General features: G+C 42.5%; 1 protein-coding gene across 1 annotated transcript in view; it reads left to right on the top strand.

Annotated features, from left to right (window-relative positions):
• The first annotated feature begins 22,939 nt into the window (after nt 1–22,939).
• The window catches only part of LOC122542181 (vesicular glutamate transporter 1), a 73,733-nt gene continuing 71,166 nt past the window's right edge, over nt 22,940–25,506 (top strand). Inside the window, exon 1 of the mRNA XM_043679623.2 lies at nt 22,940–23,564. Within this exon, the coding sequence (XP_043535558.1) occupies nt 23,503–23,564 (62 nt within the window). The 5' untranslated portion in view covers nt 22,940–23,502. The remainder of the gene's footprint in view (nt 23,565–25,506) is intronic.

Below are 25,506 nucleotides of genomic sequence, written 5' to 3'. Positions count from 1 at the left end.
CCCACAAACATAAGCAGCACAGATGGAGGCCATTTAAGTCTGGACTAGCACGTGCTATGAGCAATCCAGCTAGTCCCACTCCCTGCCTTATATCCCTGCAGTTTCTTTCTCATCAACCATTTATCCAATCCTCTTGAAAGCCAATATTGAACTCTATTGGCACCATCCTAACTGCAAGGGGAGCTCCAAATCCTAAAGAAAACCAGTAAGTGCTGGAAATAGTCAGCAGATCTGGCATCATTTGCTTTGAATCAAGTATTGTTTTTCTGCAGATCAGACTCATCTTAACGCATCAACTCTGTTTCTCTGCCCACCAACGCTGCCTGACATATTGAGATTTTCCAGCACCACTCATTTTATATCAGATTTCCAGGGTTCATAGTGCATTGTTTTATTTCAAATCCTAACCCTGAGTTCTGGAAAGAATGTTTTCCCTCATGTTACTGTTGGTTCTTCTGTCAATCATTGTAACCCTTTAACTGCTGATGTTGCCATGAAGATCCTGCCTTCTCAACCTCTCTCCTCACCTGAGGCATGGTGACCCTTAGGTTAAACCCCATCAGTCATCTCTTTCTAATTTGACAGCAGCCCGGTGGTTTTCTGGGACGACAGTGACTTCACTTGATTAAACGGTCGGCCACTGGTAGCAGACACTGCTTATTTTCTCTGACTTTAGTGATGCAGAAAGATTCTGCTATTGTATCCCTTCAAAGCCAAGAAGATTTCAGGGGAAATGGTTTGATTGAAGATGTCAGTAGAAACTGTCCCCTCTGGTGACTCGCTTGGTAAATAGAAGCATTGGCTTTAACATACTTGAGAAGTGAACAAGTTGAGAAATTAAGAGTTTTTTATATACTTAGAGGGTTATTGCCTGGAACTCACTACTGAAAAGGATGGAGGAGGCAGATTCTAATGGAACTTCCAAATGGCAATGGGACATAAATTCAAATTTGGCCACTCTAACAGGACATGGGAAAGAAGCTATGGGATGGAATTAGGAATGGCCTCCTCCTCTATGGTCAGATTCTTTGATGCCTAACTTGTCTCAGCATTCAGGGTGAAGTGAAATGTAAGAAATAGGAGCACAGTAAGACCATTCGGCCCGTTCAGCCTGCTCTGCCATACGATATGTTCATGAACGATCTTGGGATCCATCTCCACTTTCTAATCCACTGCCCGTATTCCTTGATTCCTTGAAAGACCAGCATCTGTCCATCCCAGCCGAGGAAAGGGGTTTATAAAACAAAACTATTGAATCTTGTTTGTTACCGTGAAGCAATATATGATATTTCAATTGGCAAATTGAATGTGTTCTCCTTGTGTCTGCCTGGGTTTCCTTCAGGTGCTCTGGTTTCCTGCAACAGTCCAAAAATGTGCAGGTTAGGTGGATTAGCCGAGCTAAATTGCACCATAGTGTCCAAGGTGGTGTGGGCTAGGTATGTTAATTATGGTAAATGTGGGGATGGGGTTGGGAGGGGGAGCGTGCTGGGTTGGGTGGGATGCTTTTCAGAGGGTTGGTACAGATTTGATGGACTGAATGGCCTCTTTCTGTTCTGTAGGGTTTCTCTGATTCTTTGATTCAAATCTCCACATTCGTAGGGCTGAGGCAAGAGGTATGGTCTGTGAAGGCCTGCAGCTCACTGACTCAGTGTTCCTGATAGCTATCAGGGAGTGACTTTCAAACATTGTCCAATGCTGTGGTAAAGTGGTGTTGTGGTTTTACAAGACTAAATTTCTCATTCGCATTCACACCCTTTTATTGTGTCCCCCACCTCTCCCCTCCAGCCCTCCCTTTCCCTATCTCCGTAATCTCCAGCCTTACAATGCTTTGGGAACTCTGTGTTTCTTCAACTCTGAGCTCTGATGTGCCCCAGACCTTCAGTCTACCAAAGATAACTGCAATGGCTGTAACGAGGTCAGCCAGGTGGACCTCATAGAGTTTGGGTTCCCTGATTTGGAGCTGTTAATTTGGTCCAATCAGTGAGCTCTGGCTGACAGATAAGAAACAAGAGTCTAGGGAAAAAAAGAAACAAGAGTCTATGCCTTAGAGTGGTCGGAAGGTGGGAGGGGCGGGGGCTTGCTAGGTCTGTATTGTCTGCCCTTTTGTATGTAACAGTACTGTGTAATGTACAACTGTCATTGTTGTTGTCTCTTTATATCTTTGTGAAACTGGGATTTGAGGTTTGTCCTCATGTCCCTGTAAACTGTTTGAATAGTAGGGTTTGGGGCCTGGCTTTGCTGCTCCTCTCCCTTGTAAAATTGCTGTCTCTTGTATGCAGCTGTAAATGTAACTGTTTGTTGTAAACTGTTTTTGTAATTTGTTTAATAAAATAAAAAAAAGAAACAAGAGTCTATTTCTCCCTCCAACTTTATTTTGATTTAATCCCTGCCCTCCCCTTCACTGTTTTTGATCACACAGCACTGCCCTTTGATGTGAAGGGCAGTGTTTGTCACTAGCCACCCGGGTGTTTTCCTATCTTCATGGTGGTGGAATTTGAATAAAGATTCGTGCACTTTGTGTCTTTCACTGTGTCTCACACCTGCACACACACACCATGGGTGCTGGGGATAAAATAAGCACTACCGCACTTAGGTGGTAGTGTGGGGGTTAAATTTAAAAAAAGAAAAAAAAGAAAGAAATAAAAAAAAAAAAGAAGAAACAAGAGTCTAGGGAAAAAAAGAAACAAGAGTCTATGCCTTAGAGTGGTCGGAAGGTGGGAGGGGCGGGGGCTTGCTAGGTCTGTATTGTCTGCCCTTTTGTATGTAACAGTACTGTGTAATGTACAACTGTCATTGTTGTTGTCTCTTTATATCTTTGTGAAACTGGGATTTGAGGTTTGTCCTCATGTCCCTGTAAACTGTTTGAATAGTAGGGTTTGGGGCCTGGCTTTGCTGCTCCTCTCCCTTGTAAAATTGCTGTCTCTTGTATGCAGCTGTAAATGTAACTGTTTGTTGTAAACTGTTTTTGTAATTTGTTTAATAAAATAAAAAAAAGAAACAAGAGTCTATTTCTCCCTCCAACTTTATTTTGATTTAATCCCTGCCCTCCCCTTCACTGTTTTTGATCACACAGCACTGCCCTTTGATGTGAAGGGCAGTGTTTGTCACTAGCCACCCGGGTGTTTTCCTATCTTCATGGTGGTGGAATTTGAATAAAGATTCGTGCACTTTGTGTCTTTCACTGTGTCTCACACCTGCACACACACACCATGGGTGCTGGGGAAAAAATAAGCACTACCGCGGTTAGGTGGTAGTGTGGGGGTTAAATTTTAAAAAAAAATTTAAAAAATAAACAGGGAATTATATTAAAAAAAGAAAAAATATATAATCAGGAGAGGAGCACTACCGCAGTTAGGCGGTAGTGTGGGTGTTAAATTTATGGAAAAAAAAACAAGAGTCTATTTCCCCCTCCAACTTTATTTTGATTTAGTCCCTCCCCTCCCCTTCACTGTTTTGATCACACAGCATTGCCCTTTGATGTGAAGGGCAGTGTTTGTCACTGGCCACCCAGGTGTTTTCCTATCTTCCTGGTGGTGGAAATTGAATAAAGATTTGTGCATCTTGTGTCTCTCACTGTGTCTCACACCTGCACACACACACCATGGGTGCTGGGGAAAAAAATAAGCACTACCGCAGTAAAAAAATTTTAAAAAATAAAAAAAACAGAAATGTCAGTCCCTGCCCTCCCCTTCACTGTTTGATCACACAGCATTGCCCCTGAGAAGGGAGCTGCTTGTCACTGGCCAAAAAGAAAAAAAAGAAACAAGAGTCTATTGCCCTTCCTGGCGGTGGAAATTTGAATAAAGATTTGTGCACCTTGTGTCTCACACCTGCACACACACAACATGGGTGCTGGGGAAAAATAAGCACTACCGCAGTTAGGTGGTAGTGTGGGGTAAAATAAATAGGATAAACAATAAATACATAAATAAGCGGGAGGGTCAGAGGTTCTGCTAAAAAAAACTTTAAAAAGTGAAGAAACAAGAGTGTCAGGGGATCTGGTCTCAGAGCTGGCTCTGAGGGAGCTGGGTCAGTGTCAAGTACTATGTATCTGTCAATAAAGGGTGACTTGGTGACGGGTTATCATCGTCTGTGGAGTTATTTCAGCAACCGTGCCTTCAGTTGCCCTAAACTCTGCATCACAATCACTAAAGTAGACAGCAATGGAAAAGCTTTGTGTTTAAGAAAGGAATTTAAGACTTTTGGGATCTAGTAGATACTTTGAAATCAACCTGTTCAGAGAAGTTATTACATACGTTTGGAGCAGGTGGGATTAAAACCTGGGCCAAAGGTAGGGATACTACCACTGCACCAAAAGAGTTCTGTGGGGACTCAGCAACTTTTTGGCGTTGGTTGACTCAATGACTGTGCTGAGGTGCATCTTGCGCTTATGACACTAGGTGGCACTATGAGCAAGAAAACTAAATTTTACTGAGACTCAGAAATTTACCAGATGGAGCCCATTGTAGGGAATCATTTCACTGCCTTTGGTCTTTGTGTGTGTCTGGATTGTGTGTATGTGTGCGCATGTGGATGTGTGTGTGTGAGAATATATCACTGTCTGTGGGTTTGTGTGTGTGCATGTATTATGCCTGTGTCTGTGTGTATGAACGTGTTAGTGTGAATGTGTGTGTATCAGTATGTGTCTGTGTTTGTGGATAAGAACATGTGTGTGTGTGTGTGAGAATGAGGTTAGTGTTCTGGTAAGCAATTGGTTGTCCATTACTAGTGGCTTTTGTGAGTGTGGTGGTGAGTCACCATCTTGAACTGCTGCATTCCGTGGGGTGTAGGAACACCCACAGTGTTGACTGGACAGGAATCCTGGGATGTTGATTCAAAGAGAGTGCTGGGAAAACTTGGATATAATTCCAAGTTGGAACGGTGAGAGGCTTGGAGGGAAACATGCAGGTGAAGGAAGAGCTATATTCTTCTTCAGTGGTGGAGATGGCTTCTGGGCAGGGAAATGTGGAAACTGGTGTTTGTGCTAAACTATAGATTTACAATAAAAGCCTTGTAAATCTCTGAAAGTCTTCTGCTCCCTAATTCAATAAATTAATATAAGTCTGTTAAAAAAAAACAACATTGAAGCAGATGGCATAATTGTGGTTAGGAAACAATTGAGGGGAGAGTAAAGAAGGTAGGTTGGGATATGGAGCCTGAAAGCATTTTTCTATTTTTCAAAATCCTTCTATCCCATGCCAGTGGATATGGATGTAATTCAGCTTAATTTTTTAACTCAGTTCACTGTGACTCTCCATATAGTGCTTTTGGCAAAATTTTCTTTGATAATGGAAGTGAAGAGGAATATTTGCTTTTTATTGAAAGTGGATTTTAACCCCGCCTTACATGACCTCCTCACACAACCCAGTATGATTTGTAAAATAAACCAGTCCCATTAAACCAATTTCCTCTATTAACACTGCCACATCCATTAAAGCTCATGTTAAACAGTGTATCACTTACCAGAGATCTCATTAAGACGGTAACACTGCAAGCTTTTAGGATTTTTTTTTTGCATAGGCTCACATGACTCAACAAAGATCAGGCAGAAAAACATAAAGTGGGTTCTTGGGGAATGAAGGGGAGAACAAAAAGCAATGTGGTTCGGGGGGGGGAAATGTGATACCATATGGCAGCAATGCGAAATCAGATCTTCCCAATTCTATTTCGAGAGTCTCAGGGGAAACTGAGTGCAGAGTCTTTCAGCTTTGCAGAGAGAAAATGTGCTTGTCCATCTCCCAGCAAGACATCCCAACATTCTGCAGTGACCTTCAATGCAGGAGAGTTGCTGAGGCAGGCACCAAAACGTCAGAGCTGTCTCCTGGTGCGCCCATCTGCATTAGCGTTTGCTGCCCACAGACATAACAGTAATAGGAGTGACTGTGGAGTGGTGGGGAGGGAGATAGTATTGACCTCCTGGACAATGATTACGCATTTTTGTATTTCTCTCAGCGGCATGTGAATGGGTATATGAATCATAGAATCCCTACAGCGTGGAAACAGGCCCTTCGGCCCAAAGAGTCCACACCAACTCTCTGAAGAGTAACCCAACCAGACTCATTCCCTACTACTCTACATTCACCCCAGACTAATGAACCTAACCTACACATCCCTGGACACTACGGGCAATTTAGCATGGCTAGTTCACCAAACCAGCACAACTTTGGATTGTGCGAGGAAACCAGAGGACCTGGGGGAAACCCACGCAGCCACGAGGAGAACGTGCAAACTCCACACAGACAGTCGCCTGAGGCTGGAATCAAACCCAGTTCCCTGGCGTTATGAGGCAGGAGTACTAACCATTGAGCCACCATGCCCTCCACCTCAACGAGCCACTGTGCCACAGACACAGACGGGCTGGGAGCTCACAGTCACTAATGTTTGAGCTCCCTGGCACTTGTCAAGGTGAAATAGACCACTCATGGCAACAGGAGGAGGCTGTTCAGCCCCTTGAGACTGTGCTGTCTTTCAGTTAGACCAGTGCTGATCTACGGCTTAAGTCCACTTTGGTTCTGAATTCCTTTAGTTGCCAAAATGGTCTCAAGCTTACCATTGAAAGTTTCAAAAAAACCATAGCCTTCAATAGCCTCTTTTGAGGGAAATGGTCCTACATTTCTGCTGACACCACCCTCTCTTCCATCAAATCCACCCACTTTACACTCCCTGTATTACCCCTGAACACCTTCCCTGTAACTTCGCAACTATGCCCCCAGGTTCTGGATTCCACCCCTACAGAATGTATAGTATCTCTAATGTCCTTTACTCCCCTTGCACACCTTAATTAGTACATCTCTGAATAGATTTGGCATCCATTGATCATGCAGCATTGCCCTTTGATGTGAAGGGTGTTGCTTGTCACTGGCCACTCGGGTGTTTCCTTTCTTCCTGGTGGTGGAAATTGAATAAAGATTTGTGTGCCTTGTGTCTTTCACTGTGTCTCACACCTGCACGCACACAACATGGGTGCTGGGCAAAGTATAAGCACTACCGCAGTTAGGCGGTAGTGGGGAGGGTAAGGGAAAGAAAAATACAATTGGAATCCAGATGGCAATGGAGCAGGACTCCTGAGCCGTGGCTCATCTGCTCTGACCCTTTTTCTTTCCTTCCTTGGTCTTTTCTTCTCCCCTTCCTTTACTGACCTCTTGTCCTGAGCTCAGACAACATCAGCGGTGAATGGGCCCAGCGCCGACTCAAGTGAGCCCCTCCTGACAATTCCAGGGCAAGCCCAGGCTTGGCATTGGAATCAGCAGAGGTGATCTTGGTGAGGTAGGCCCCACAGCAAGAGGTGGCGCCTGAGGAAGGGTGACTTCGGCGTTGGTTGGGTCCAGCGCTGGCGAAGCAGTGGCCAAAGGGCACCACAGCGACATCAATGAGGTTGGCCCAGAGGCAAGAGATGTGATTCTGATGTTGGTGGGTTTGACGCAGGCAGCAGTGAGGTGGCGGCGGAGGAGAGTTGCCTAGGCAACGAGAGATGGCGCATGAGGAGGGGCGATTTTAGTGTTCGTTGGGTCTGGTGTAAATGGTGGTGATGCCGGGGAGGAGGGATGGTAGCACAGATGTCATTGATGATAAGCTGGCTCAGGACCAACGGACACTCTTTCAGTGATATCATTCTTAATTTTTTTATTCAGAAAACTATTCAAAATGGCGTTGGATCATGGTGACAGTGTATTTCACTGTTTCCTTGCTAAAATGCACGTGACAGTAAAATAATTCATTCCTTCATTAAAACCATCAATTTATTCACTCACTCATTCATTCATTGGAACCATAGAATTCTACTGGACAGAAGGAGGCCACTCAACCCATTGTGTCTGTACTGGCTCCCAAAGGAGTCACCCAGCTAGTCCCACTCTCCAGCCCCATCTCCATAACCCTTTGACTTCAATCCTTTCGGATATATATCCAGCTCTCTGTTGAAACCTCTTACGGAATCCATCACTTTCCCAGGCAGTGCATTCCAAATCCTAACAACTCTCTGAATGAAGAAGTCTCTCCTCATCTCACTCCTAACTCTCTTGTTGACAATCTTGAGATTGTGACTCTTAGTTACTGACTTGTTAACTAGTGGAAACAGACTATCCTTCTTTAGCCTGTCAAAATATGTTCACAATTTTGAACACCTCAATAAGGCCACTTCCTAACCTTCTCTGCTCCAAGGCGAATAGGCTTGATCTCTCTGATCTAAAATCCTTCATTCAAAGTATCAATCAAGCAAATCTCCTTCAAAAAGTAACTTATACTCAAGGAAATACAAGGGTAGTCAATGTAGTGTGTTCACAGATTCTGGTGAATCTATGCTCTACCAATTCAAGACCAATATATCCGTCCTGAGGCTCAATGTCCGGGACTGAATGTTGTATTCCAGTTCTCTCCAGTTCAGACATCTGCAGTGATCACTCCCAGCTCAAGTACAGAATGACTGGTTGCTGAGTAAAAACACATTGGGTCAGACGTTGTACACAAGTATCCTCCAGTCCCAAATCGGGCCGTTCCCGAATCTCTTCTCAAATATTCTAACCCAGATGACAGTCTCATTTGGCTTCTTCCCACTGTCTTGCCCTTACACACCTCCCAAATGTCACACATAACGCATGGGGCATACCTACAGAATGTTATCAATGAGGCCAGAATTTGGATTCCTCTTTTGAGTGAATAGACATCCTGGCAGGTCTATGTGTGCAAATATTTGCTCAGTGGTAACATTGCTAAAAGGAGACATGAAGTCGAAGCTTTCTGACTTGTACTCATCAGGACTGCAAAGCAAGAAAACTAAGTTCGCAGATGGTAATGCAGATACACAATCCTTTATCCGAAACCTTCGGGACCAGCTGGTTTTTGGAATTCGCAATTTTTCGATTTTCGGAATAAGTGACAGTTTGATGGTGAAACTTGAAAAAAACTTACCAAACAGCAGATCCACAGTGAGTACAATGGGCCCTGAGGCAGAATTGAGGCCTGCCTGTGCTGGGACAAGCCAAACAGAGACAAGCACGAGAATTCCTAGAAGCATGGCATTCCAACTGGGACTCTATCAACAAACACGTTGATTTGGATCCCATTTACCACCCCCTGAGAAAAAGATCAGGAAATGACATCACCACAGGAAATGACATCACCACAAGAAATGATATCACCAACCCAAGTAAACCGAAACACATAAATGGAAAGCGGGCCATGCCAGCAGTGCTTTATCCGAAGGCTCACTGATGATGTTACCTAGTATGGTGACGAAATGTCTGAAAACAAACCTTCCAACTCAGTGAGCAAACTTGCACCCAGAACCTCAACCTGAGCTACAAATCTTCTCAAAACTCGCTAACAGACTTTGAGAGATTATTTGATACTAATGGAGATAAGGAATGTGAGGATAATGCAGGAAAATAGATTTCAAATTAAAGTACAACCATCACTCCAAAATATGCTAGAGCAGGTTTAAAGGGCTGAATGTTCCATTCTGACTCATTGCTTATGTAATTGATAGATATCTCCATCCAGGGGTTTTGCATTAACCAAACTATTGATCTCTGTGTGGAAGATACTCAGTAACTGAGCATTCACAGCTCTCTAGAGTTGAGAATTCTACAGATACACAATTCTTTCAGTAAAGACATTGCGCTTCCTGTCAGCCCTGAGTGACCAACTCCATAATGTGAGTCTGTGACACTGTGTTCCTTCATGTTCATCCCTCCAAAGCCCTATTAGATTGCTTCTCAATCTTCTAACCTCCAGGGGAATTGAGGCTTTCACTGCTCAACCTCTCCTCATAAGGCAAACGCCCCCACCCCCACCCCCAACTCCACACTGGAGGAACTATCCTGGTGAACCTTTGTTGCACTCTCTCTAAATTTGATTTTGGCTCCCCACTGGTTTTGTAACGCTTAATTAATTTTGCTCCACCATTCAGGTATGAATAGAGAGTGTAATAACTGGTGTGATAAATCTATTTATACATGTCTGGTGAGAATCACTGACACAGTTCCCTTGTGAATTGTGAAGTCATTCCTGCAGCTGTAATATAAATAAGCATTTTACATCTTACCAACTTGATTTAGGCTAAAAGGGAGAACAGTGAAATGTGAATGCTTTACAGCTTTATAATTGGGCACAGATTTTAATTTTAATGTGTTAGAAATTGAGCTGAAACTGCTTTGTCGGAGTGTGAGGTGGTAAATGTTGCAGAAGCAGGGAATCCAGAATTTGAAAGTTCCATCCAAAATGTTGCTAAAACAAGGGGATGTTGGCCGAGCTCATCCCCTCAGTTTGTTCGGTGCAATCTTATCACCTCTTGCTTCTTGATCCTAAACATTGGAAATCCATCCCTAATCCTCTCCGTTTCCCATCCACCCCTTCATCCTTTCATTGGAGTGACATCCATTTTGACCAAGTAATATACCTCGAGATATTTTTCAACATTAGCGGTGCTACACAAATGCAACACATTGCATTTCAAATTTGGAGTCCAGGCCCTTGGGGACAGAGTTCAAGGATTTTGAACCAGTGACACTGAAGGATTGGTAATACACTGACTGGCTTGGAGGGTTTGAGTTCCGGGGGAGACTGAATAGGCTGGGGCCTTCTTCGTCTGGAGTATAGGAGGCTAAGGGATGACCTTATAGAGGTTTATAAAATCACGAGGGGAATGAATTGGATGAATAGCTAAGGTAATTTTCCCAAAACTAGAGGGCATAGATTTAAGGTGAGAGGGGAAAGATTTTAAAAAAGACCTGAGGGGCAACATTTTTACACAGAGGGTGGTTCGTATGTGGAATGAGCTGCCAGTGGAAGTAGTAGATGCAGGTGCAGTTACATTTAAAAGACATTTGGACAGGTATATGAATAGGAAAGGTTTTGAGGGATATGGGCTAAACGCAGGCAAATGGGGCTAGTTTAGTTTGGGAAACTTGGTAGACATGGACGAGTTGGACCGAAGGGTCTAGTTCCGTGCTGTGTGACTCCAAGACTCTAAGAATATGAAGGTTGCATGGCTGGATCATGTTTACACAAACTGAATTCCTTCAAGTCAGCAGGGACCTAGTTTACTCGTGATCACCAGTTATGAAAGGAGTAAACTAGGTTAGCAACATTGGATATAGGAGCAGGAATAGGTTTATTTTAACCTTCAAGCTTGCTGACCAGGGTTGTCTATCTCAAAACAACTTTTGAGCATGATTCCCATGTCATAGAATCCCCAAAGTGTGGGAGCAGTTTATTCAGCCCATCGAGTCCACACCAACCCTCTGAATAGCATCCCACCCAAGACCCCCACCACATAACCCTGCATTTCCCATGACTAACCCATCTAACTTGCACAGCCCTGCACCAGGGGCACATTTAGCATGGCCAATCCACCTAACCTCCACATTGTTGGACTGTGGAATGATACCAGAGCACCTGGAGGAAACCCATGCAGACACGGGGAGAATGTGCAAACTCCACACAGGCAGTTGCCTAGGCTGGAATGGAACCTGGCTCCCTGGCCCTGTGAGGCAGCAATGCTAACCACTGAGCCATCGTGGCATGCCTATAGTATATTTAAATATCCAGAAATCTATTGATCTCTGTCATGTATATATTCAATAATAGAGCTTCCGCAGCCCTCAGGGATAGAGAATTACAAACATTCACCATCCACTGAGTGAATAAATTCCATTTCATCTCAATCCTAAATGGTTTGCTGCTTATTTTGATACGGTAAGGCCTAGTTCTGAAAACCCATCCCCTAGTGAGAGGGAACATCGATTCTCCACACACCCTGTATAATTTTGCACGATACACTGAGATTTTGTGACCAGTATTAAATGGTTGTAAATTGTTCTATTCCCAGAGAATATGGATGTTTGGGGCAGGTTACCATTTTGTGTGGTAATCACTGATTTATTGTTGTTCTTCAAGTAAGGGCAGTGTCTGTCCCTTTCTAGGGTGGAGAAACCTTTAGAAAAGATAGAAAGCTATCATACAAATCAGAGTCAATAACTAAGAAGACCTTTTTCTTCCCCTATTGATCGGTCTGGGTCTTGATTGTTTTCCTTTGACATTTTCTTGAACGTTGCATTGTATTACAGATTCCAAACCAGACTGGCCTGTACCTTTAGGACAGTTACATGACATGGTAACATGTAATGTTCTGGTATAAATGGTGGGCCTCAGTGCTTAGTGCTGCTGCCTCACAGCACAGGGGACCCAGGTTTGATTCCACCCTCCGGTGACTGTCTGTTTGACGTTTGCACATTTTCCCCATGTCGGCTTGGATTTCCTCCAGATGCTCCGGTTTCCTCTCACAGTCCAAAGATGTGCAGGTTAGGGTAGATTGCCCAATACTGTCCAGGTATGTGCAGGTCAGGTGGATTAGCCATGGGATATTCAGAGTTACAGGGATAGGGTAGCGGGGAGTGGGGGGGAGGGGAAAGGTCTGTGTGGGATTCTCTTTGGGTGGTCAGTGTGTACTCAAAGGGCTGAATGGCCTGCTTCTGCACAAAAGGGATTCTATGAATCCACCTCACATTCAGTCACTCTTTGTGTGTCATGGGGTCAGAGTGTGTTTTTTCACTCAGACAGCTATGTGCATGTAATGTATAGTGTCATAAGTAAGCATATAACCTGCACTAGTGTGTGTAAATCTGTGATATTATTGCCATTGAAATAGCTATAAACATAAAGATACCTGACTGAAGAATTTAATTGCCTTTGTCGCAGTTCCCTGGGTTAAGTGCAGAGATGAAAAGGTTGTCTTACAAAGAGAGATTGAACAGTTTAGGCCTATACTCATTAGTGTTTAGCAGCATGAGAACAGAGCTAATTGAGGTATATAAGATGGTAAAGGGGATTGACACAGTAGACATAGAACTTTCCCCTTGTGGGGTGTTCGATAATGATTGGCCATAGTTTTAGGATAAGGGGCTGCAAATTTAAAACAGAGATGAGGAGAAATTATTTCTCTCAGGGGATCATGAATCAGTGGAATTCACAGAGTGCTGTGGATGCCAAGGCACTAGATAGATTTAAGGGAAAATGTAGAAATATTTAATTAGTAATGAGTTAAAGGCTTATGGAGAGCAGGGCAGGGAAGTGGTCATAAGGCAAAATGAGATCAGCCATGATCGTATTAAATGACAGAGCAGGCTCGAGGGGCTGAATGGCCTACTCCTGCTCTAGCTCTTATGTTCTCACATTCTAAAAGAACCCAGTCCTTATGGTATATATTACATGAGCTAACATATGGGAAAGCATGAAGGGCTTCAGATTTCATGTTTCCGGAAGGGAGTGCAGTGCATCCATTATGATTCATAAAGAAGTCAAAATAAACAGCTCAGATCTCACTATAGTTGTTTGAGTAAAACAGTTCAGTCTTATTTTTGTGATGTAGGCTTTGCTGCATTGTTCCTGCATTGGCCACCTTCTTGCAGTCCATATGATGTTGCTACACACGCAGAGCTGTCAGGCAGGATTCCAAGATTGTGGCACCAATATTTTGAAAAGTGGATGTTGTATTATTATAAAAACCCAACTGCTTCACTTGCCAAAGAGAGATGGAAAACTGCCATTCCAACCTTGTCTTTTATGCCCCAATAGCGCCAATGTAGTTTGCTCCTTGCTGCCTTCTGAATTGGGGACAAAGTGAGGTCTGCAGATGCTGGAGATCAGAGCTGAAAATGTGTTGCTGGAAAAGCGCAGCAGGTCAGGCAGCATCCAGGGAACAGGAGAATCGACGTTTTGGGCATAAGCCTGAAGAAGGGCTTATGCCAGAAACGTCGATTCTCCTGTTCCATGGATGCTGCCTGACCTGCTGTGCTTTTCCAGCAACACATTTTCAGCTGCCTTCTGAATTGGCCTAGCAAGCTGCAATACTGTCATCATTAACCAGCCTAGCACACTGTGGGAATATTGTCACCACACAGTAGTGTATAAGGAAGGTTTCCTGCTATCTTCAAGCACGGTTAGGGACAGGCAGCAATGGCAGTATTTGTCAGTGATACTAACAACCCAAGAATAAATTTCTTTCAAAACAGCACAGTAAATGCATGAGTTCAGGTGGGTCAAGGAACCTTGCAGTTGGTGAATTCTGGCCGCAATATAATTTAGTAAAATGGTAAATGGAAAAAAAACAAAGTCTGTTCTCACTAAGGTGTAAGTGGGAACATCCAAGCTCGGAGCTAGTGTAGGCCATTTGGCTTCTCAATGCAGCTCTGCTATTCAATAAGTTCATGGCTGATCTGATTGCAGCTTCATCTCCACTTTCCTGCCTACCCCCGTAAGCCTTGTCTCCCTTGTAGATTAAAAATCGTTCTTACTCAGTCCTGAATACAACCAGAGACCCAACTGCCACTAATCTCCAGGGGAGAGACTTCTAAAGGGTAATGATGTTCTCAGATAAAAAAAAAACCCTCCACGGTGATATTGGTCATCCTTACCTTCAAAATGTTCTGGACATCCCCCACAATGGGAAACAACCTCTCAGTGTCCTCCCTGTCAAATTCCTCCTCAGAATCTTTTATGTTTCAATAAGATCACTTGTCATTCTCCTAAACTCCATTGAATAGGAGGTCAACCTGCACAACTTTACAACATAAGACAAGATGGTCTGTCCCAGGAACAGCCCAGTGAATCCTTCTAAACTATCTCCAATGCAAGTGCATTCTTCCTGTCCATTCCTGAAAGCACAGTGCGGCACTGTCATTTCAGCCAGATCAGGCGGGAAGGATGAGGAATTGACAAAGGAAAAATACCACAGCAATAATCTCACAGACGCCTGTTATAAACTGCCTGAGCTCTTCTCATTGTTTAATTTGGTTATCTGATCATCTTGATTAGATTACTGGGTGATGATTTCCCTGGAGTGATTGTATAAGGCTGAGAATATTCCATTTGACAACTCATCAGCCCCTTGACCTCTAACCCTTCATTGCCTTTAATTCTTTGTGCCCCTTTCCCTCTCCATCATACCTGCTCACTACATTTAAAACATTCTGATACCTGACTATCTTAGGCAAGGGAGCATTCTTAGTTTGATCTCTGGGCTCCCATCACTTAGGTGATCACTGCCAGATTCACTGTGGTTTGAGTGAGATCGATAGCACACACAAAGAGACAACAGATCCTCACTGACAATTATACCTCAATCCATCTGCAGTGATTTCCTTTTAGACAGAACAGGACCAGGATCGGTTACAATGCCCACCGAGGTTGACAAGCCCATTGACACTACTAAAGTGTGGCACTAGATTGACACACCACAAAGTGCTCGGTAAATGTCCAGTGCTGAAACTCACTTCAGTAATTTAATGCAACCACATTGCTGCGGGTGTGAGTCACATATAGGCCAGACCAGGAAAGGGAGGCAGATGTCCTTCCCTAAAGGTAGTGGCAGTGACAGAAACCATGGGTCCCTTTGTTTCCCTTGGCCTGTACCCCCAGCTCTTCACCTGGTTATTGGATCCTGATATAGCCCCCCCAACCTTTGACCCAAGCCCTGCCTAAAAGACATGTTGAACGCGATTAATTTCTAATCTAATTTCTGGCAACAATTTCATGGTCACTGTTGCAAAGATGGGATATTTGTTTCCAAGAGTTCTTCATTCATTGAGTTTACTGTGTTCAATTGCCATGGAGAGGGAAATCTGAACATGAGTTACCAGAACATCAAACCAGGATGAGATATTATCCCCATGATATTACCACTTATACCATTGTTCCACCTCAAAGGTTGATGTTTTCAATTCTGTAGCAACTTTCCTCAGAGAGTAATGAGAATTTGGAACTTTAATAACACATGGAGTGGTTGAGACAAACAGGGGAGGTAATGGTGTTGTGGGTATGTCACTGGACTAGCAATCCAGAACTTCACATCAATGCTAGAATCCCACCATGGCAGATGGTTACACTTGAATTCAATAAAAATCTGGAATAAAAAAAAAACTGGCCTAATGGTGACCATATAACCACTGTTGTTTGGTGAATAAAAAGCCCATCTGGCTCACTAATGTCTTTCAGGGAAGGAAATCTGCCATCCTAACCTGGCCTGGCCTACACATTATTAACTTTCCTCTGAGCGATTATTGGTGGGTAATAAATGCTGAGCCTAGCCAGTGACATTCATATCCCACAAATGAATAACTAAGATAACATCAATGTCTTTAAGCTGTAAGTACACAAAGGAGAAATGTGGATGGGCGATTGGTGGGTTTGCTGTGTTGGGAAAAACCGAGAGGTTGCTGGTGTGAATCCAAAAGCCTGGCTTGGACTTGTTGAGCTGAATAGCAACAGCAGCCCTAATGAAATATGCTTCACAGTAGTGACCAAACTGAACACCAATACCCAGCCAAAGAAGGAGACAATTGGAGAGGTGAGCAGGCGCTTATCAGTAAAGGAGTGGGAAAAGTTGGAAAGGTTCATTTATGTCCGTGGCAGCACTGCGTGTACAATATCAGGCTGCTCATGTTTGCTTCCTGACATGTGCGCAATGTGAATTTGCAGCACCTTTGTTGCATTGGAGCCATGAGGCAGAGCATGCAGCCAGGTAGGTAGCACAAGCTGCTGGTGAGCAGCTGTCTGTCTGTGCACCTTCACTGCTGCTGTCACCTCGCCTTTCCTTTGCGTTGTATCACTGTGCTGTTCAAGGCTCCAGAAATGCTCTGTTCTGTTGAAGCACATCCTCTGCTAACTGGGGTTGGTGCGATGGAGCTTGCAGAGCACTCTGACCAAATATAGTAAGAGCCTAAAATCTCACAGTATCATGGGATGGATCCTGCTGTCATGTATTTTTAATATTGGAAGCACTTTACCACATCCATTTATTCTCCCATCTATTATTAAAATATTTGGAGAACTCAGTGAGGTAAGATCGACTAGCCAATGAACAATCATTCCCACTCCTGGATAAATAACACAAAGGAGACAACACTGAATAATGCAAAAGAAACCAACAAATCGATTGATCTCTCAGAATCTTAGTTTTATTCTATATATATTCATGCATTGATGCTTCTCATAATCTCTATCTCTATTTATCTACCTATCTAACTATCCCACAAAACAATAAATATATATGAATACCAAATAGTCCATGCCCGTTTGATTAATAAATTATGCAATTTGCAGTCCTATAGTTTGTGTTGCTAGGAATATATTTAAATCTGAAAGTAGCAAAAAACAAGGATGTTGTGGTAACCCATGGTTACAGCCTCAGACAGACACTGCCATCATTATAAACTTATAAAGATGCTTTTCATTATTTTAACTTCCCAAATATCTGGAAAGCTACACATTGAAATGTCTGAAAGACGCACGTGTATGCACGTGCACACACGGACATACACAAAGTCTTATTTCCTCATAGGGATGTAAGAAATGCAGAATATGAAGACCATTCCGTCATAATAGTTTGTTGTACCAATCAATGTAGTTATGAATGATGTTCTACTCAGCATCCAATGTTTTGCAACATCCCTATATCACGTCATCCAAAAATGTATCAATCACTGTTTTGAACATATTCAATGTCTGGGCACACTAAACCCTCTAGGGTAAACAATTCCATAACACTCTGGACAAAGAAATTATTCTACAGGTAGACAACCCTTTGTCAAAAATCCTGAAATCTGAAAAGCTCCAAAATTCGAAGGTTTTTTTGTGAATTTTTTTTCTCATTAACAAGGTTGTTTGGCGTTCAAATAGTTAATCCAAGTCGACACCCACTCCATGCATGTCACTCAGAAATGACTTGTGAGGGCGTGGCCCAGTATTGACAGGCCACAATTTTGTTTAAGGGCCCATTTTACTCACAGTAAGTCTGTTCTTTGGAAAGATTTTTTAAAACCTCACCATCAAATAGCCACTTATTCTAAAATGTGAAAAATTCTGAATTCTGAAGACCAGCTGATTCCGAGCATTTCCGATAAAGGATTGTGCACCTGTACTATTAATAAATTCATGAAAAAGTTATTGTTATTTATATTATTGTTGATCCTAAATTGTTGAATCTTTGGCAGGAAGAATAAAAAAGAACCATATTTGCATAATGTCACACACGACACCAGGGAATAGTCCAACAGGTTTATTTAAAATCACAAGCTTTCTGAGCGCTGCTCCTTCATCAGGTGAAGTGGAGCGTATATTGAAGTTACTCAGCAATTTCAGAAGGAGAAAATAGAATCAGAGACAATACTATTACAGCTGAATGGAGTACAATGTGGGAAAATGTGAGGTCATGCACTTTGGTGGGAAGAATAGAGGCATGGACAACTTCCTAAATGGAGGGAAACTTCAGAAATCTTAAGTGCAAAGAGACTTGGGAGTTCTAGTCCAGGATTCTCTCAAGGTAAACTTACAGATTGAGTCAGCACTTAGGAAGGCAAATGCAATGATGGCATTTATTTTGAGAGGATTTGATTATAAAAGCCGGGATGTACATTTGAGGCTCTATAAGGCTCTGGTCAGACCACCTTTGGACTATTGTTTGTAGTTTTGGGACCCGTATCTCAGGAAGGATGTACTGGCTCTGGAGCATGTTCAGAGGAAGTTCACAAGAATGGCCCCAGAAATGGAAAGCTTAACATATGAGGAATGTTTGAGGATTCTGGGTTTATACTCGATGGAGTTTATAAGGATGAAGGGCATCTAATTGAAACATACAGAATACTGAATGGCCTGGACAGAGTAGATGTTGGGAAGATGTTTCCATTGGTAGGAGAGACTAGGACCCGAGCCCATAGCCTTAGAGTAAAGGGAAGACCTTTTAGAAGAGATAAGGAGAAACTTCTTCAGCCAGAGAGTGGGGAATCTATGAAATTTATTGCCAAGGCTGTGGGGGTCAGGTCATTGAGCATATTTAAGACTGAGATAAATAGGTTCTTGAGTATCAAGGGGATCAAGGGTTATGGGGAGAAAGTGGGAGAATGGGGTTGAGAAACTTATCAGCCACGATTGAATGGCAGAGCAGACTTGATCGGCTGAATGGCTTAATTTCTGTTGCTAGGTCTTATGGTCTTATATATTCTGTGTCTTTGCATTGACTTCCACTTCACCTGACAAAGGAGAAGCACTCCAAAAGCTTGTGATTTTAAGTAAACCTGGTGTCATGTGACTTCTGACTTTGTCCATCCTAGTCCAACACTGGCATCACCACATCATATCAGCATGAGCAGAGGTTACAGAGCTCTAACATGCAGAGGGATCTGGGTGTCCTAGTTCACGAATCGCATAAAGTACAATAATCCATCAGGTAAATTAATAGATGCTATTGTTTATTGTAAGGGGAATTCAATATAAAGATAAGAAGAATGTACTTCACTTAAACAGGCCATTGGTGAATCACAGCACCAGCATCTTGAGTTCGATTCCACCCTCAAACAACTATCTGTGAAGCTTGTACATTCTCCCCGTGTCTGCCTGGATTTCCTCCAGGTGCTCTGGTTTCCTCCCACAGTCCAAAGACTTTTCATCATTTATATAAATTATTTGCATGTGACCATGAGGTATAGTTAGTAAGTTTGCAGATGACACCAACATTGGAGGTCTAGTGGACAGCGAAGAAGGTTACCTCAGATTATAATGGGATCTTGATGGGATCAGATGGGCCAATGGATTGAGAAGTGGCAGATGGAGTTTAATTCAGATAAATGTGAGGCACTGCATTTTGAGAAAGCAAATCTTAGCAGGGCTTATACACTTAATGGTAAGGTCCTAGAGTGCGTTGCTGAACAAAGACACCTTGGAGTGCAGGTTCATAGCTCCTTGAAAGTGAAGTCACAGGTAAATAGGATAGTGAAGAAGGCATTTGATATGCTTTCCTTTATTGGTCAGAGTACTGAGTACAGGAGTTGGGAGGTCATGTTGCGGCTGTACAGAAAATTGGTTAGGCCGCTGTTGGAATATTGCATGCAATTCTGGTCTCCTTCCTATTGGAAAGATGTTGTGAAACTTGAAAGGGTTCAGAAAAGATTTACAAGGATGTTGCCAGGGTTGGAGGATTTGAGCGAGAGGGAGAGGCTGAAAAGGCTGGGGCTGCTTTCCACAGAGTATCGAAGGCTGAGGGGTGACCTTATTGAGGTTTACAAAATCATGAGGGGCATGGATAGGATAAATAGACAAAGTCTCTTCCCGAGGATGAGGGAGTCCAGATCTAGAGGGCATAGGTTTAGGGTGAGAGGGGAAAGATATAAAAGAGACCTAAGGGGCAACTTTTCTGCTCAGAGGGTGGTACGTGTATGGAATGAGCTGCCAGAGGAAGTGGTGGAGGCTGGTAAAATTGCGACATTTAAAAGGCATTTGGATGGGTATATGAATAGGAAGGGTTTGGAGGGATATGGGCCAGGTGCTGACAGGTGGGACTAGATTGGGTTGAGATATCTAGTCGGCATGGATGAGTTGGACCGAAGGGTGGACTTGAATTTCTGCTTTCTGTCTAGAGATGCTGCCAGACCAGCTGAGTTTTTTTTGTTTTTGTTTCTGATTTCTAGCATCCTCATTATTTTATTTACCCCCGAATATCTAGAATAGGTGGGCTGTCTTATGAGGCAAGCTTGACAGACTAGATACCCATCTACAGGAGTCGAGAAGACTAACAAGTGACTTGATTGAAATACATAAATTACTGAGGGTTCTTAACATAGTAGTTGTGGAAAGGATGTTTTCCTTCGTGGGAGAATCCAAAATTAGGGCTTAAAAATCAGAGGTTACGCTGTTTTTCTTTCAGAGAGTTAGAATTGTCTTCCTGAAAATGTGGTGGAAACAAAGTCTTTGAATATTTTTAAGACAAAGCTGGATAGATTGTTTTGTACGCCAGTGGGGTAAAAGGTTATCAGGGATAGACAGGAATGCAGATTTGATGTTATAATCAGATCAACCTTAATCTTATTAAATGGTGAAGAGGATCCCAGAGGTTGCACAGCCTATTCTCGTTGCTTGCTTGCATCACTTCTGGATCTCTCCAATCAGTGAAATATCTTCCTAATATGTGCCCTGGCTAGCCCTTTAAGAATTTTTGTATCTGTCAATAAGACTTTCTTATTCCTCAAAATTGTGGAGAATGTAGGCTGAGCCTATTCTCTCCTCATAGACTAAGTCCCTCACCCCAAATTTGATGGAGATTGTGGCAATGCAATGTGGGCTAGAAATTCAGGTGAAATGGTCTGGGAAATTGGTTTCAAATCCCACTGTGGCAGACGGTGGAATTTAAATTCATTGAAGAAAGTTCGCAAAAGAACCAAGAAAGATAAGGAGATTATTTCGAATCCAGCATGCTATGGTCTGCAAACTTTAGGATATGTGGAAGCAGATTCAGTCATAACTTTTAAATCTCACATGAAAAATCGGAGTCTACCTGGGAGTTATTGTGCATTGAATATTCATTGCAATCCAGAGAAACATTTATCAACAATGAATTCACTTCAAAACAAAAATTGATGATATTTGATTCTCTTATAAGAAGGAGAATGAAGTACTTGCATTTACAGTATACAGGTTGTGTCATGACAACTGGACATTCCAAAGTGTTCCACAGTCAATGAAGTACTTTTGAAGTAGCGTCAATGTTATAAATTAGGAATCACAGCAACAATCAAGTTCCCACATCAATATGATCATAAACAGATTATTTTGTTTTATGATTTTTTAAATTATAAGCTAAATATTGGCTAGAGCACCTTGGAACTCTTCCTCATTCCTTTGTGAAATAGAACCTTTTACTTCCAGATTTAAAATGTTGGAAATATTCTAGCGTTAACCAACATTGTTAGAAAGGTAAGTAGAGTTGGTATTTCAGATTCATAACCTTTCATCATGTGCACACATCTTTCCAATGGATGGACAGGTTTATAAAAGTGTTAAAAATTGGAGATACCACAGAAAACTGTGTATCTCCAACTGTGGTATTGCACAGAAAGCAATACACATGAATGATTCTAGAGAAGAGGATCTTCAGTTATGAAGATCGGTTAGCGAGGTTAGGCCTGCTTGCATTGGACGGCTCGGTGGGAATTTAATAGAGGTGTTCAAAATCTTGACTGATCTGTGTAGAATAGTGAGCAGTAACTTGAGAGAACATTTTGGGGCTTCATCACAGTCAAATTATGGCACCTCCAATAGTGCAGCATTCATTCAATATTGGCAATGGAATGTTGATCTTTTTGCTAAGTGGAGCTGAAACAGAAAGCCTTCATATTCAGAAGGAAAAGCAATATCAGCTGAGCCACTGCTGACATGAGGGAATCCTGGATCACTGTACTCAACAGTCCAAGAATGATATCCTTACACTACATGAACATTTTATTTGGAATGCTTTGGAAACCAAGATACTTAAATCTTGAATTAGGTGTAGTACCTATCAAAAATAGTTGGATAGATGGATGGATAATTTGATGAATACAGAATTGCCAAGAATTAACAGCACAATAAGAGAACACTCAATCCAATTAATCAATGCCAATGTTTATGCTCGTCCACGCTTCATCCTAGCTCATTTCACATTATCAACATTTTCTTTTATTCCTTCATTCTTCCCTCATATATTTATTTAGAATCTGTTTAAATGGCTCTCGGAAATTTATTTCAACCACACCCTGGGGAAGCGAATGCTATATTTTTACCACTCTCTGGCTAAAGAGGTTTCTCCCGAATTCATAACTGGATTTATCAGCGATGGTCTTATATTTAAGGCCCCAGATTGTGGACACTGCCAGGAGCAGAAACATTCTTTGTGTCAAGATACACAGATAGATAGGTGCATTACTTCACACCACCAGCCTGTATTGTGTGACCATATGTTCCCAGCAGTTAAGATGATCAAATCTCAGTTGGTTACCATAGCATCCACTTTCGGAAGCCAATCCAGCCAGCTATCAGTGATTGCCAGGGCGGACACCCAATGAGAAACTGCGTTCGTCAACTAAAGCGATGAGCGATGGCAAAACACAGCAAACCCTTGGCAAACGCCATGAAGTTTCAGGCTAAGCCCAGACTCTGGAATTACGTATTTACCCGCTGTCTGAAAAGTTTCAGAAGGTGGGAGAGGGCGAGGCAAGGGCGTGAGCTAGCCATGGTGCTGAAATACGCACTGTGAGCTGTCCAGCAGCTTCGGTGCTGAATTATACACACGGACCCGCTCAGCAACTTCACCTGGGCCACTTTTCAATCTAAAGACGCTCCCCAACTCTAATGAAACATTCCATACACTTGGGGGTGCAAGGGTTGGACAGCCTCCCCCACCACCGGCTGATCCGTGATATTATGGATCAATCAAATGTGGCTTGATCACATGTAGTCTGCAGGAAGAGAAACATGTTTCTATTTTACAATCTGGTCCACGGGGCGCGCTATTTCTCCGCTGCCATAAATCAATAGATAACGCCAAGGACACTGGCATAAAAAAAAAGTCACTTTTCTCAAACTTCTTGGGAGTATTGTACTAGAGCAGCCGGCCTTCAGCTCCGTAATGATTGGAATTGGGATTGTTTTAAGGTGCTCCGCTTAGAATAACATCGCTGGTTAACGTTATTGGTCGGAGATATGGAGATAAGGAAAGAACAGTTGAAGAAATTAGCAGGGGACACCTTGGGGAACCTACACAGGTGAGTTTGTTCCTAACCCCTCATAAAAATCTTTGCAAATAATTCATACATCGTTGGATATAAATATTAATCAAAAATGATTGTCCGTTGAATAGCCGCTCCTGTGGTTTCTTTTTCATTCCAGGCTGTTGGGGCTCCTTGTTTTCACTGCTTGAAATGTTAAAGTGTTAAAATTTGCTTCGAATTAAATTTCTCGGGTATTGTCTTTGTATCCCGTGTCTTTATTGTTTCTCTCCTTTCCATATTACCTTAAGCGACAAAAAAATCCTCCGAGAAACATTTTGCATGGACCCGAGCTTTCCCTACCAATGTCTTTCAGTGAAGACTCTTTAAAAATATAAAACCAATATAATCCTGGGCATTCGTTCGATTAGATTTTTAAAATAAATATTCGTTACACGATGCGTTTGTTATGATGCGGATTAGAATTGGAAATCAGAAGTAAGTGCACCATCTGTAGTTAAATGCAAATATATCGGGTTCCTGTCCTGCCGCACTAATTCCTGCATTTTGTTTTCGAACACGCGGCTCTCGGTTAATACTTTTGCAATTCATCGGTGTATCATTATAAGCGCATCCGCCAGTGTGCTGGACATTTTGTCACCTTCCCAATCTGCACCTTTCCAAATTACTAAACACAATTTCCTAAATCAAACGCGCCTCCCAAAATGATTTTAAAAAGACGAAAGATGTCTCCTTGACCAATCAGCAAGGGCACGTCCGCTCTTTCACAAAGTCAAACAGGGCCTTGCTATGACTGGACAGGAAGAATTTACCCGCAGTGTACTTTATATCAGAGTGAAGGAGAATGCAGTGCAGGGTACTTGGTTCAGACGCCGGGTCGTAGGCATTCGGATTTAATCCGTATCACTTTGCAATCATTTCACAAGCAACTCAACAAAAGGTTTTATTGACTCGGTGCTGTCTTCACATTGCTTATCTCTAAATTAGTGGGTACTGGGCGATTAGTGGGAGCGATTAAACCATAACATGCTTCCTTCCAAATATTTATTTGTCTTCCTTCATTGTAAAATGAACATGAGTTTATGGTTCGTTGGAATTTAAAGGTCTGATTTTGGTTGAATAATCAAAAATTGTTTCAAACCCTTTTGTCCACTCCGTTTAAGTATGCAGTTATTTTGAAGAGATTTCCAATTGTTTTGTTGAAAACAACAAATGCTGGATTCCAGAATCTGCAGTAACTTGCTCCTCTATATTTTTTATCCCCTTGCTGACATTACTGAAATTCGTGTTGTGTGGATTGTCTCCAGCTGATGATAATAAAACGCATTCTGCTCCCTTCCCCTACCCTCTGTGTATTTCGGCTCTGTACAATTACACACACAGACAAAATAGATTTTTAAAGGAGAATTTGTACAAAGCCATTTCTGCTTTGATTAATCTGCACCTATATGTCCAGCAGGATGGGATATACTTATGATGGACAGAGAGTGATTACTGTGATAGCCTTAAAAATCCATCATAGATTTAATCCGACTCGTGGGTTAGACACGGGGTTGAGTTTCATTTTCAAATTGTACTTTTGGAAGGGGGAACACATTTGAAATTGCTCCTGACCAAAGCAGCGAGCGAACTCTGAATAAATATGCATTGAACCTACGATTTTCTGAGTGTCTGTGTATATTGTTCCCCTCTCTCAAATCCCAGCAGTGGCTGAACAGTCCTCGTTCATGTATAAATGATCGTTTATTAATATTTCAGCGCGCTGGGGGAGTGCTGGCATTCGACAACAGAACGATCCCATATCTAGCACCTCTTTGTTGCATTAAAACATTTCGGAACCGGCTCCAGAAAGTTTTACAGCACTCCATTTCTTACAGAAGAAGAGGATTTTAATTTCCAACTAGAATTAAATTGATCTGGGAGGAAATCTGAGGGGGATTGGCCGCTTCAGTGTTTAACAGGCGCCAGTGGGAGTGCT

This window comes from Chiloscyllium plagiosum, unplaced genomic scaffold, assembly GCF_037043375.1.
Source record: "Chiloscyllium plagiosum isolate Xiang-an unplaced genomic scaffold, Cpla_swu_hap1 HiC_scaffold_33, whole genome shotgun sequence".
Classification (NCBI taxonomy): domain Eukaryota; kingdom Metazoa; phylum Chordata; class Chondrichthyes; order Orectolobiformes; family Hemiscylliidae; genus Chiloscyllium; species Chiloscyllium plagiosum.
Note: the sequence above shows the minus strand (reverse complement) of the source record. Positions and strands in the feature narration are given on the sequence as shown.